Source organism: Notechis scutatus, chromosome 1, assembly GCF_049901735.1.
Source record: "Notechis scutatus isolate UNSWTSFEM ecotype Mainland chromosome 1, rNotScu1.2, whole genome shotgun sequence".
Taxonomy (NCBI): Eukaryota; Metazoa; Chordata; class Lepidosauria; order Squamata; family Elapidae; genus Notechis; species Notechis scutatus.
Genome location: NC_142009.1, coordinates 338,137,884 through 338,151,230, shown reverse-complemented (window position 1 = coordinate 338,151,230; position 13,347 = coordinate 338,137,884). Strand labels below are relative to the sequence as shown.

The 13,347-nt window shown below is 44.7% G+C and overlaps 2 protein-coding genes across 2 annotated transcripts in view; both read left to right on the top strand.

Moving 5' to 3' along the window:
• LOC148133592 (vomeronasal type-2 receptor 26-like) overlaps nucleotides 1-13,347 on the top strand; it is a 274,460-nt gene that overhangs the window by 144,032 nt on the left and 117,081 nt on the right. The window lies entirely within an intron of this gene.
• Nucleotides 8,436-13,347, top strand: part of LOC113427192 (vomeronasal type-2 receptor 26-like) — a 34,391-nt gene continuing 29,479 nt past the window's right edge. The window contains exons 1-3 of the mRNA XM_087951252.1: nucleotides 8,436-9,227; nucleotides 11,600-11,818; nucleotides 12,373-12,502. Coding sequence (XP_087807378.1) covers nucleotides 8,583-9,227; nucleotides 11,600-11,818; nucleotides 12,373-12,502 — 994 coding nt within the window. The 5' untranslated portion in view covers nucleotides 8,436-8,582. The remainder of the gene's footprint in view (nucleotides 9,228-11,599; nucleotides 11,819-12,372; nucleotides 12,503-13,347) is intronic.

The following is a 13,347-nucleotide window of genomic DNA, read 5'->3' as shown; positions in this document are numbered from 1 at the left end:
CGATCACGCCCGTTGGGAAACCCCGATTGTAACTCCCATAAAGCCTGATGGATTGATAAGAATTTGTGGGGATTACCGGGCCACCCTAAATCACGCGCTTCAGCAGAGTGCTTACCCAGTACCTGTGGTCCAACATCTTCTTCACTCCCTGGGTGGCGGAAAAATATTTGCAAAATTGGACCTCACCCAGGCATACCAGCAACTACCCGTAGATGCAGAAACTGCTGAGGCCCAGACTATAGTCACGCACAGAGGTGCGTTTAAATGTAATAGACTCCAGTTCGGAGTGAGTGTAGCACCAGGCATTTTCCAAAGCCTGATGGAGAGACTGCTACAAGGCATAAAAGGAGTCGTGCCTTATTTCGATGACGTATTGATAGCTGCCCCCACTAAAGACGTATTAGAGAAACGACTCAGAATGGTTCTTCAGAAATTCAAAAACGCCGGGTTGAAAGTAAAAAAAGACAAGTGTCAACTTTGTACTGAGAGGGTTGAATTCCTGGGGTACCTTCTTGACAAAAAGGGAATCCATCCCACTGAAAAAAAAGTAACTGCAATAAAAAACGCCCCAAGACCCAGGAATAAAACAGATCTCCAAGCCTTCCTAGGACTCATTAACTATAACATCTTCTTGCCCCAAAAGGCGACTGTAGCTGAGCCCCTACATAGACTACTCGACAAGAAGGCTTCCTGGGTCTGGGGACATCGGGAAGAACGAGCATTCCAGCAAGTAAAAGATCTCTTAACCTCAGATGCTGTATTAATGCAGTATAACGAGACTTTGCCCTTAACAGTCACCTGCGACGCTTCACCGTTTGGGGTAGGAGCCATCTTAAGTCATGTCCTACCAAACGGAAATGAAGCACCTATTGCTTTCTTTTCACGAACTTTATCAAAGACTGAAAGAAACTACAGCCAACTCGATAAAGAGGCTCTTGCTATTGTATCCGCTATTAAACGCTTCCATGAATATGTATATGGCAGACCGTTTACCATAATAACCGATCACAAGCCATTGCTGGGCATTTTAGCGGGAGACAAACCAACTCCCCACATATTATCACCCAGAATGACCCGTTGGTCAGAGTTTCTAGCCGCATACGATTATCAACTGCAACACCGCCCAGGGAAAGCCATTCCCCACGCTGATGCCTTGAGTCGTTCTCCACTACCGGAAGCCATAGACGATCCGGCCCCAACTTTAACTGCACTCCAAATCGAAACTCTCCCTGCACCACCCCTGACTGCACGAGACATCACCGCGGAAACAAAAAAGGATCCTGTATTCACTCGAGTTCTCAGCTGGGTGGAACGAGGTTGGCCTGACAACGAACCCAACGACACCTTCGCACCGTTCAAGCACCGACAGACAGAACTGTTTTCCCAGAAGGGCTGCATCTTGTGGAGAGACAGAGTCGTCATTCCAGAAAAATTACAACATACAGTTCTAAAACTGTTGCACGATGGTCATCCAGGCATCGTGCGAATGAAGGCATTGGCAAGAAGTTACGTGTGGTGGCCAGGTATCGATAAACAGATAGAAGTCTGGGTGGCCACATGCAACAAGTGCCAGGAAATCCGCGCTGCCCCACCAAAGGCACCTCCAACTGAATGGGACGCACCTCGTGGTCCCTGGTCCCGCATCTACATTGACTTTGCGGGACCCACCAAGGGACACACCTTTCTCATAACTGTGGATGCCTATTCCAACTGGCTCAATGTCCACAAAATGAAGAGCACCACCACAGAAGTTGTTGTTAAAAAATTAAATAGACTATTCACTACGCACGGATTACCTGACGTTTTAGTCTCGGATAACGGTCCCCAATTCACTGCCCTAGCATTTGAACAGTACCTAGCCGACCGGGGCATCCGCCATGCCTTAACTTCGCCAGCTCACCCTGCGGCCAATGGCAGGGCTGAGCGCATGGTCCAATTCATAAAAAAGACCTTGCACAAGATGGAACATGGAGACATTGACGACAAAGTAACCAGAATGCTTCTCCTCCAACACATCACCCCGCACAGCATCACAAACAGAACCCTGGTCGAACTTCTAATGGGCCGGAAACTTTGCTCACACCTCGATCGCCTGCACCCAACCTACATGCCAGAAAAACCTTGCGGTTCCAGCAGCAAGTGTCGTGCGTTCAAGGTAGGCGACTTAGTCTTTGCGAAAAACTTCTCGGGTGATCCATTGTGGGTCCCCGCTACTATAACTCAAATTACGGGCCCCAGATCTTACCGTCTACAGACTAGCGATGGGAAATTATGGAAGCGCCATATAGACCAACTTCGTTCCCGATTGGCTCCTAACCCTATCTCAACCCCTGAATCTCAAACTGGGGGAGGGAAATCGAGGAGGCCGAAATAGAAATAGCAGACGACCCACTAACTGATGCCCAGCAGTCTGCACAACCAACCATGGAATACTCACCTTCCGGAGGAGAACCGAGCCGGGTGATTGTTTCACCACAAAGCAGCCCGGCCATAGAAGCAAGTCCGGGGAACCCGGATGACAACAGGGAGGACAGCCCTGAGTTCCCGAGCAGAATAGCGGAACCGTTTTTGCCACCCGGTTCTACAAAAGCCCACCGGAGCCAGAGCAGAGACCGGTGGAACAGCGAAAATCGAATAGACAGGTGAAACAGCCTGCCTACTTACGAGAATACGTCACCCCACCCCTCAGACGGAACCTAGGGGGGAGGGTGTTACGAACTAAACAAACTCATTTGTCAATAACTATACTAGCATACTTCAGCAGCAGGCTTGTAATCCTGCACTTCTGATTGGCCCGCGGATAAGCGAATCGTGATTGGCTGATTCTGGCTAATCTGATTGGCTAACAACAGGCCGTCTGTGATTGGACGCTTTTAGAGCGGTTAGTTCAATTTCATTGGTTGTTGTGACAGCAGCCAGCTCTATAAAAGAGCTGCTGCTGCCCTAGTTGTTGCTCTGTTCTGAAGTCACTATTAAAGAGTTGAATTGAGTCACTATCGATGCCTCGTCTCCGTTATTGCGCCCACTCCTCCAGATCTAACAGTTAATGAAATGTTTGCAAGCAAATAAGCAAGCTTAAAGTTAGTCAAGGACCCCACAGTCCTCCTCCTGCTCCTCCTCCTGCTTTTCCTCCTCCTCTTCCTCCTCCTCTTCCTCCTCCTCCTGAAACCCAGTTCCTTCTTTCACTGATGATGCTATCTAGTTTGGATAATGAAATGTTTGCAAGCAAATAAGCAAGCTTAAAGTTAGTCAAGGACCCCACAGTCCTCCTCCTGCTTCTCCTCCTGCTTTTCCTCCTCCTCTCTTCTTCTTCCTCCTCCTCCTCCTCCTCCTCCTCCTCCTCCTGAAACCCAGTTCCTTCTATCACTGATGATGCTACTTTGTTTGGGTCATGAAATTTCTGTAAGCAAACAAGCAAGCTCAAAGTCAGTCAAGGACCCCCAGTCCCTCCTCCTCCTGCTCTTCCTGCTCCTCCTCCTGCTTTTTCCTCCTCCTCCTCCTCCTTCCTCCTCTTCCTTCTCCTCTCCTCCTCCTCCTCCTCCCTCCTCCCCTCCTCCTCCTCCTCCTCCTCCTCCTCCTCCTCCTCCTCCTCCTCCTCCTCCTCCTCCTCCTCCTCCTCCTCCTCCTCCTGAAACCCAGTTCCTTCTATCACTGATGATGCTACTTTGTTTGGGTCATGAAATTTCTGTAAGCAAACAAGCAAGCTCAAAGTCAGTCAAGGACCCCACAGTCCTGCTCTTCCTGCTCCTCCTCCTGCTTTTCCTCTTCCTCCTCTTCCTCCTCTTCCTTCTCCTCTCCCCCCTCCTCCTCCTCCTGAAACCCAGTTCCTTCTATCACTGATGATGCTACTGTTTGGGTCATGAAATTTCTGTAAGCAAACAAGCAAGCTCAAAGTCAGTCAAGGAGCCCACAGTCCTCCTCCTCCTGCTCCTCCTCCAGCTTTTCTTCCTCCTCCTCTTCCTCCTCCTCTCTCTTCCTCCTCCTCTTCCTCTTCCTCCTGAAACCCAGTTCCTTCTTTCACTGATGATGCTATCTAGTTTGGGTAATGAAATGTTTGCAAGCAAATAAGCAAGCTTAAAGTTAGTCAAGGACTTTTCCTCCTCCTCTCTCTTCCCCACAGTCCTCCTCCTGCTTCTTCTCCTCTTCTCCTTTTCCTTCCTCCTCCTCTTCTTCCTTCCTCCTCCTCCTCCTCCTCCTCCTCCTCCTCCTCCTCTTGAAACCCAGTTCCTTCTATCACTGATGATGCTACTTTGTTTGGGTCATGAAATTTCTGTAAGCAAACAAGCAAGCTCAAAGTCAGTCAAGGACCCCACAGTCCTCCTCCTGCTTTTCCTCCTCCTCCTCTTCCTCCTCCTCTCTTCCTCCTCCTCCTCCTCCTCCTGCTCCTCCTGAAACCCAGTTCCTTCTATCACTGATGATGCTACCTAGTTTGGTTAATGAAATGTTTACAAGCAAATAAGCAAGCTTAAAGTCAGTCAAGGACCCCACAGCCCTCCTCCTCCTCCTCCTCCTGCTTTTCCTCCTCCTCCTCTTCCTCCTCCTCTCTCTTCCTCCTCTTCCTCTTCCTCCTCCTCCTGAAACCCAGTTCCTTCTTTCACTGATGATGCTATCTAGTTTGGGTAATGAAATGTTTGCAAGCAAATCAGCAAGCTCAAAGTCAGACAAAGACCCCACAGTCCTCCTCCTGCTCCTCCTCCTGCTTTTCCTCCTCCCCTCTTCCTCCTCCTCCTCCTCCTTCTCTTCTTCTCTTCCTCTTCTCCTCCTCCTCCTCCTCCTCCTCCTCCTCCTCCTCCTCCTCCTCCTCCTCCTCCTCCTCCTCCTGAAACCCAGTTCCTTCTATCACTGATGATGCTACTTTGTTTGGGTCATGAAATTTCTGTAAGCAAACAAGCAAGCTCAAAGTCAGTCAAGGACCCCACAGTCCTCCTCCTCCTCCTCCTGCTCCTCCTCCTCCTGCTTTTTCTCCTCCTTCTCCTCCTGAAACTCAGTTCCTTCTATCACTGATGATGCTACCTGTTTGGTTAATGAAATGTTTGAACTAAGCAAGCAGTTAGCATTGCCCTCCTGCTTTTCTCTCCTCCCCTCTCTTCCCCCTCCTTCCCTCCTAACAGTTCCTTCTTTCACTGATGATGCTATCTGTTGGGTACGAGTTGAGCAATGAGCAAGCTCAGAGAGGACCAGGACCCACAATCCTCCTCCTCCTCCTTAGCATTCTAAACATTTACAAAGACATTCTGGGCCATAGCTAGTTATCTGCTCTTTGAGCAGGAGCTGAGAGTTGAGGAAGACACCAGATTGCACAACAGTCCCAAGCATGGCAGTGCTAAGGTCATGCAGCACCAAAGAAGGAGAGTTCCCAGTACTGAGATGACTCATATTCCACAGCTGCAGTCAAATTGAGACTGTTCCTCCCCATCCAGCAGAATTCAGGCACAAAGATTAAACTTCAACAGTCAATTGTTGTAAAACTGAACATCATCAACATGGGAATGATACCTGAACTCAAGTTGAGAAAGAGCTCCACCTTGTGGCCAGGAGCTCAGTTTCATGTATTATGTCCAATTCCCAACTTCACCTTGACTCTCAGATCCACCTGCTGTCTAGAGATAAACATGTTTTTCTCCTTCCTATGCACAAAATAAAATCTACTGTTAAGTGCTTAGGACCATTGTTTTCTTTACAATTATCAGAAGGACAGTAATGTTTAATGTGGCCCCCATGGATTTCTACCTCCCAAGATAAAAACCTGCTTTAAAAAAAATATGCTTTGAATTTTCCAGGTGGCGGGGCAAAACATGTCACTTCAACTGGTCTCACAAAGAGCTAACTGGTGGATTTGAAGAGATTTACCTGCCTTCGTTTCCTTTTTCCGCAGCCCAAACCCAGGTAAGAGGAAACATTGTCGATATATTGTAAATTTGCCAAAAGGCTATTCAGGTGGGACGACCTGCCTCTATTGTGCTGAAGTTCAGGTGAGATTTCAAGTGCTATCTGCAATTTCACTTATAGGTAAAGGTAAAGGTTCCCCTCGCACATACATGCTAGTTTTTTCTGGCTCTAGGAGGCGTTGCTCATCTCCATTACAAAGCTGAAGAGCCAGCACTGTCCGAAGAAGTCTCCATGGTCATGTGGCCGGCATGACTAAACACTGAAAGTGCACGGAACACTGTGACCTTCCCGCCAAAATGGTCCCTATTTTTCTACTTGCATTTTTATGTGCTTTTGAACTGCTAGTTGGGCAGAAGCTGGGACAAGTAACCATTATGCAGCATTAGGGATTCGGACCGCCAACCTGCGAACCTTTCTGATCAACAAGCTCAGCGTCTTAGCCACTGAGCCACCACGTCCCTTAAATTTCAGTTATACATAAATCTTAATTTCTCTTCTAGGAGAGGAGGTGACAAGAATAACTGGGCTGTCTCTCTTGCTGCTGCTTTTCTTCTGGCTCCTGCCTCCAACTCCTGTAAAGACACAACATTCTTCTAAGATAAAACCTGCTCTAAAAAACATGCTTTGAGTTCTCCCATTGGTGGCAGGCCATGTCATTACACCTTGCCTTGCAAAGATCTAATTCCTGGGTTTGGTGAGCCTCACCTGGCCTCAGTTTCCTCTTTGGTCTCAGTCTAAACACATATAAGGAGAAGCATGGTTGCTATCAAGTTGCCACAAAGTCCTCCATATTGGATGGACAGTCCCTCTTGTGCTAAAGCTCTGGTGAGATTTAAGGGGCTACCTGCAGTTCAGCTTCTGCACACACTTTGATCTCTGATCTTGGAAGGAAGGTGAGAAGAATGACTGGGCTGCCTCTCCTGCTGCTGCTTTTTTGGCTCCTGCCTCCAGTTACTGCTAAGAGGATGCAAACTGGGTGTGGGTTGACAAGGTCTTTGGATATTCTGGAGGACTATTACAGGCCTGGTGATTTAACTATTGGTGGGAATTTGCCCCTGGCAACCATTGTTTTATCTTCTAATGGCCCCTATTTTCAAAGATGCCCATCCCTGCGTGATTTACCAATTGTGTAAGTTTCTTCTTCAGGAGAAAGATGTATGTAACTGTTTGCTTTCTTTGGGATTTAAGGGAGTCTATTCAGAAATACTGCTGAAGCCTATGGTGGTCTAGAGGCAGAACTCTCACCTCACAATCGGGAGGCTGTAAGTTCAATCCTAGCTAGAGGCAGGTATTTCTTTCTCTGTGTACACTGAGAATATGTCTGCTGAAAAAAACTCCACAATGGTGACAGGAAGGGCATCTGGCCAGTAAACAACTCCAACTGCATTTATGATAGTTCCTATAATGTCCTCCAACTTTTTTCTCTCCCTATAGAATCAGGCCCAAGAAATACCAGCAGTTCCTGGCCTTGGTGTTCACAATCAAAGAGGTCAACAAGGATCTGGTTCTCCTGCCCAACATCACCCTTGGCTTCCAGATCTATGACAATCATGAGATGGAGAGGTGGGTTTCTTTAATCAGCATCTCTCTTCTGTCCACATGAGGCCAACTGGTTCCAGGTTACACTTGTGTCAGACAGGATATTTTGCTCTCTGTCATTGGAGGTCACGATTTCAAATCCTCAAGGCAGATAGCCTCCAACTTCAGCATCTTCAAGCTCCCACAGGTAAGGGATTTCTGTTGAATACAATGTGGAGTAGACAAGTAAAAGAAACATGGAAGCCAAAGATGAAAGCAAAGGTGTTTTGGGAGAAGGAGATTTTTAGGCAACCAATACTGCATTTTATGTGTCAAATAACCCCAATAGGAAAGATATTAATTCTGGAATGCTCTATTTGCTAAGAGGACTTATTCTTGACCTATTCTTCAAAAAATGTATCCACATTTTGGCGTAGAATAGGAATAGGATAGATAGATAAATAGGTATATAGAGAAAGAGAGAGAGAGAGAAATAGAGAGAGAGAAAAAAAGAGATAGAGAATGGTATTCTAGTCCAACCCCCTGCTTAGGCAGGAAACCCTATATCATTTTAGAGAAATGGTTATCCAGTCTCTTCTTAAAAACTTCCAGGGATGGAGCAACTATAACTCCTGAAGGCAAGCTGTTCCACTGGTGAATTGTCCTCACTGTAAGGAAGTTTCTTATTAATTCCAGTTTGCTTCTCTCCTTGATTAGTTTCTATCTGTTGCTACTAGTCCTGTCTTCTGGTGACTAAAATCAGGGAGATTATTCTCTGAATCAGATTGATAGGTTGCTTCTTTATCTTATAACCTGTCACAACTAGACAAAATATGTTACATGATGACATCTCTTAAGAAGGGGAAAAAATGAAACTTGCCATTCAAAGTGAGTTCAGCTGGTGGGGCAATCAACCACAAATGTGGACTGATAAAGTCACCATAAAACTTTTCAATCTCCTTGAAATTAAAATATCATTTCTCCAGCTCGGTGTTGGCTTTGAGTTGTCTCAGGGAGACAGAAGAGTTTATCCTTCCTTCTCCCGGATTAATCCCAAGGAATCTCCTCAGTATGAGGGTTTAGTCCAGCTGCTTCTGTATTTCCAGTGGAACTGGGTTGGGCTGGTGGCCCCTTCAAATGACAATGGAGAACGTTTCGTCTCATCTCTGACGCCAATGCTCCAGGAGAAGGAAATCTGCCTGGCCTTCATTGAAATGATGAAATTGGATTTTCTTATAACTATAATATTGAAATTACTTAGTATTTTCAAAACCTGGTCTAAATCTGAAGTGATTATTCTGTTTGGAGAATCCAATAGCATTATAAATGTACATTTAGCAATGGATGCATATAAACAAAAGACAAGAACATCATTTTGCAAAGTTTGGATCTTAACTTCCCATTGGAAAGTTAGTGTGCCATCTCAACACATATTGAAAAGTCTAAAGTTCTTCCATGGGTCTCTGCATTTTAGGGACCACACCAGGGATGTCTTGAAATTCAGCCATTTCCTACTATCTTTAGACCCCTTGAACCCACAAGGGGACATCTTTCTCCCACAATGGTGGGAAAAGGTCTTTGACTGCAAGATCTACAAACCAGGTGAAATTTCTTCAGACCGACAAAAAACATGTACTGGAAAGGAGAATTTAAACATCTTGCAAGCTTACATTTTTGAAAGAAGTATGACAGGTGAAAGTTATAATATCTACAATGCCATTTTTGCTCTGGCACATGCCTTACATGCAATGTATGGATCCAGAGGGGGACCAGCCATGATGAGACTTGGAAAGAAGATTTCAAATGTCCAGTCATGGCAGGTAATTTCTGGGACTTTTTATCCAGTCCACAAATTCTTAGGGAGGAAGCTCCCCATATGCATTCCTTTGATTACTGATTAAATGTCCTTGTGCTACTATATAAATGATATATACTGTACACCATATAAACAAGTCAAAATGAGGGTGTCAACTCATAAAACATTTTCTATACACATTTTATAGTTGTCAACAGAAAGAAGTGGGGAGTTTCAAAGAGCAGGCAGCAGTGTGGAATAGAAAGTACATTCCATTCATATTTTCTTCAGAAACTGATAAGATGACTGAAATTTCTGCCATGCAAAAATCTAACTGGACAGCATGATTGATGAATCTTGGCTATGGGCGTGTTTCATTGGAGAATATGAATTATGATATACCCAGAGGGGTGGGAGGAAAAGCAGGGTCAAGAGTAACAGTGAATTATGTGTCTCACAATCGGCTACGCCCAAGTCATGCCAACATGTTGACTTCCAATAAATCCTTTGAAGTTTTGGGAGTCTGGCTCAACACTCATGATGTAACTGGGGTAACTGCTAGAATTCTGACAGAGGGTTGTGAAAATATTTACAGATCCCTCACATCCTGGACATAAATTGTGTCAACCTCTACCTTCAAAACAACGTTATAGAGCATTGGACTCCAGAGCAACTAGACACAAGGACAGTTTTTCCCCTCATGCCCTCACTCTGCTAAACAACTAATTCCCACAATACTGTCAAACTATTTAGTAAGACTGTAATAATAATATTCTTCTCATCTTTTCTATTACTTATCTCCTTTTCTACTTATGACTATAACTTCATTGCTTGTGTCTTTACAATTTATATTGTTTTATTTAGTTTTCTAGTTTGATTTATGTTGATTGCTTATTTAGTGACTATCACTAAGTATTGTATCTTGTGGTTTATGATGAATGTATTGTTTTGCTGAGTATGATCATGATTTATCACGTACAGCTTTTATATACACTGAGGGCTTATTAACCAAAGATAAATTCCTTATGTGTCCACTCACACTTGGCCAATAAAGAATTCTAAATCTTACTACAGGTTAAAACAGCAATTACTCAAGAACTATAGTATGATTTAGGTACAATGTTGTCTTGAAAGTAGATAGTGGAAGAAGAGAGAATTGAACCAAACCACTTGTCCATAAGATTCAAAGAGGAAAGACCTTGCAATAAAGTCCTGAATGGTCTTCAATGATTCTTGAGTTTCAGAAGGTAGCCACTTTAGAGAGAATGTCTCAGCCTAGAGCAACACAACAATCTGGGCGTATTTGTGCAAGGTGCTTCAAGAAGTTGGTTGAAGTCCTAATGGGCATATTTGCAGAACCAGCTCAGATTCCTTCAGCATTTACCCTGAATCCAACCAATAAAATGACAACCAACTCAATCCATTTTAACCTTGGATTATATTTCCATGGCTTAGCATCCTGGGGGATGCCATCCCATTTGTTTAGTTTGTGATCCCTTGCACTATGTGACTTGCGTGAAAGCAGCCTTTGTCAATTTCAGCCTACACAGCAGGACCCAAAGTTGTCTTAATGGGCTCCTGATCTGAAAGTCAAAAACATTTTCTGCATCAAAGGCTGGAGGTTGAATCACTCCGGACAGTGAAATGACAAACCAGGAGAGGAGCTTCCCTCCACAGGGTACCACTTGATTAGACCTGGTTCCTGCATTCTGCTGTCTTGGACTATGAGCTAGTCAATCAATCAGAATAGAAATTATTTGATCATTCCTAAAATGCATTTCTCACTTACAAGTTCTGGAGCCAAAGAAAAGGTTCAAAAATGCATACAGCCAAGAACCGCAGGACAAAAATCATAGTATAAAATCTAGAGTGTAGCATTAAAATCCCGATATGTAGGATCATTGTGGTAGAACTAGAGAGTGGTGCAATGGCCTAGAGATGGAGCTCTCACCTTGCAATCAGGCGGCTGTGAGTTCAATCCTAGATAGAGGCAGATACTTCTGTCTCTGGGCACTATGAGAATATATCTGCTGAATATAGCTCCACATTGGTGACAGGAAGGGCATCCAGCCAATAAACACTCAGCTCCATTCAGTTGTCCAGACTTCACCCCACAAGGGATTATGGGGTCATTAAAAATGATGATGATGATTGTGATAGAATTAGAGTTGAAGAGGTCATGATACAAATGCCCAGTGATAATGTGTCCTCCTTCCTGGGGAAGGAGTTAAATATTTGGTGTTACTCCTAATTGACCAGATCTCCATCAAAGGAACCCATCTAGTTTCTTAGACATGCATCTAGGATTATGTGTAACAAAGGATCATCAAAGGGATGATATTTCATGTATAGCTTTCAACCAATTTCCCCAATTTATGGAGCTATCTTTTCTTTCAGACTCTTCAATATTTGAGGAATGTTCAATTCAACAACAGTGCTGGAGATGAAGTTTCCTTCTCAGAAAATGGAGTAGGTTCTGCTCGAATTGATCTTCTGAACTGGGTTTTCCTCCCCAATCAATCTTTCGTCCCCATGAAAGTTGGGAAAATAGATCCTGGGGCTCTCCAAGGCCATGGTTTCACCATTAACTCTGATGCAATTGTCTGGGCAACAAAGGTAATCTGGAAGGAAATGTTGTAAGTTCAGGGAACAATTCATTCTCTTCTGGGGATGCAGAACATTGTTCTAACTTGAAAAGTGCTCAATTTAGTCAGAAAATATGGCAGTCATTTGGTGAAAAATCTGCTTTGCATATAACACATCTGAGGTTAGATTTGTGCCAATACAGAAAGAGTTGGGAAATGGAAGAACCTCTGCTTAAAAACCAGGATGCAGTTAAAGGATGTGACTTCCATAGACCATTCCCATTCAGTTGGATTCTCATGAATGTTTGCTGTAGAAATGCTATAGCTCAAATGTCACAAGACCTATTTTGCAGGTTGAGGTCCCAGTTCCAATCTCCAGCACCCATTGGTGGGTCGGGAGTACCACTGACCTGAATCCCCCAAGAGCTGCTCCTGGTTTTTGGTAGATGGTAATGAACCATTTCATTTGAGGACCTTCTGAACACAGAAATAGGAATATGAAATAGAAATAGGAATGTAGACATGAAATGATTGAAGATGCTCATTGTCTATGTCATCTCAAGCATATCTCTTTTTTTCTTTTAGAAGGTGCCCTTTGCCAGGTGTAGCATGAAGAGGTGCCAGGCAGGAGAGAGGAGAAGAGTTCCAGAGGGCGAGCCAGTTTGCTGCTACCAATGTGATGCTTGTCCAGAAGGGACCATTTCTAATCAGACAGGTAGACCAGAGTTCAAATGTAAATACCACTAGCACTGAGACTTATGTACTACTTCACAGTGCTGCACAGCCCTCTGTAAGCAGTTTACAGAGACAGCATATTGCCCCCAACATCTGGGTCCTCATTTTACCGACCTAAGAAGGATGGAAGGCTGAGTCAACCTTGAGCTGGTGAGAATCTAACTGCCAAATTGTTGGCAGCTGGCAGTCAGCAGAAGTAGCCTGCAGTCCTGCATCCAGAGGTGGTATTCAGCAGGTTCTGACCAGTTCTGGAGAACCGCTAGCTGAAATTTTGAGTAGTTTGGAAAACTGGCAAATACCAGCTCTGACTGGCCCCACCCCCATCTATTATCTGCCTCCCAAGTCCCAGCTGATTGGCTGGGTCTTCTTTTGTTGCCCTGCACAGGAGAATGGAGCTGGAAAGCAGGTTAGTGGGGTGGGGAGGGAATGGAGATTTTGCAGTAACCTTCCCCCTGGAGTGGGGAGGGGAATGGAGATTTTTCAGTATCCTTCCTCTGCCACACCTACCAAGCCATGTCCACCAAGCCATGCCCACAGAACTGGTAGTAAAAAAAAATGAATCCCATCACTGACTGCATCTAAACCACTGTGCCACTATGAGACAAACTTTCATGATTAAGGAAGCCATGCAGTAGATCAAAATAATTTTTGTTATTGTTGTCATTTTTGTAAGATTCACATGCACTCATACTTCTCAGCAGAACCCTTCAGTTTACAGATCTAAACTTTCTTGGCCACAGAGAGGCCACCTTTCCTGATCCTCACCAATCATGGAGGATAGTTTCAGGGTAAAATTTATGAATCGCCCACTTGCATTTTCACTCC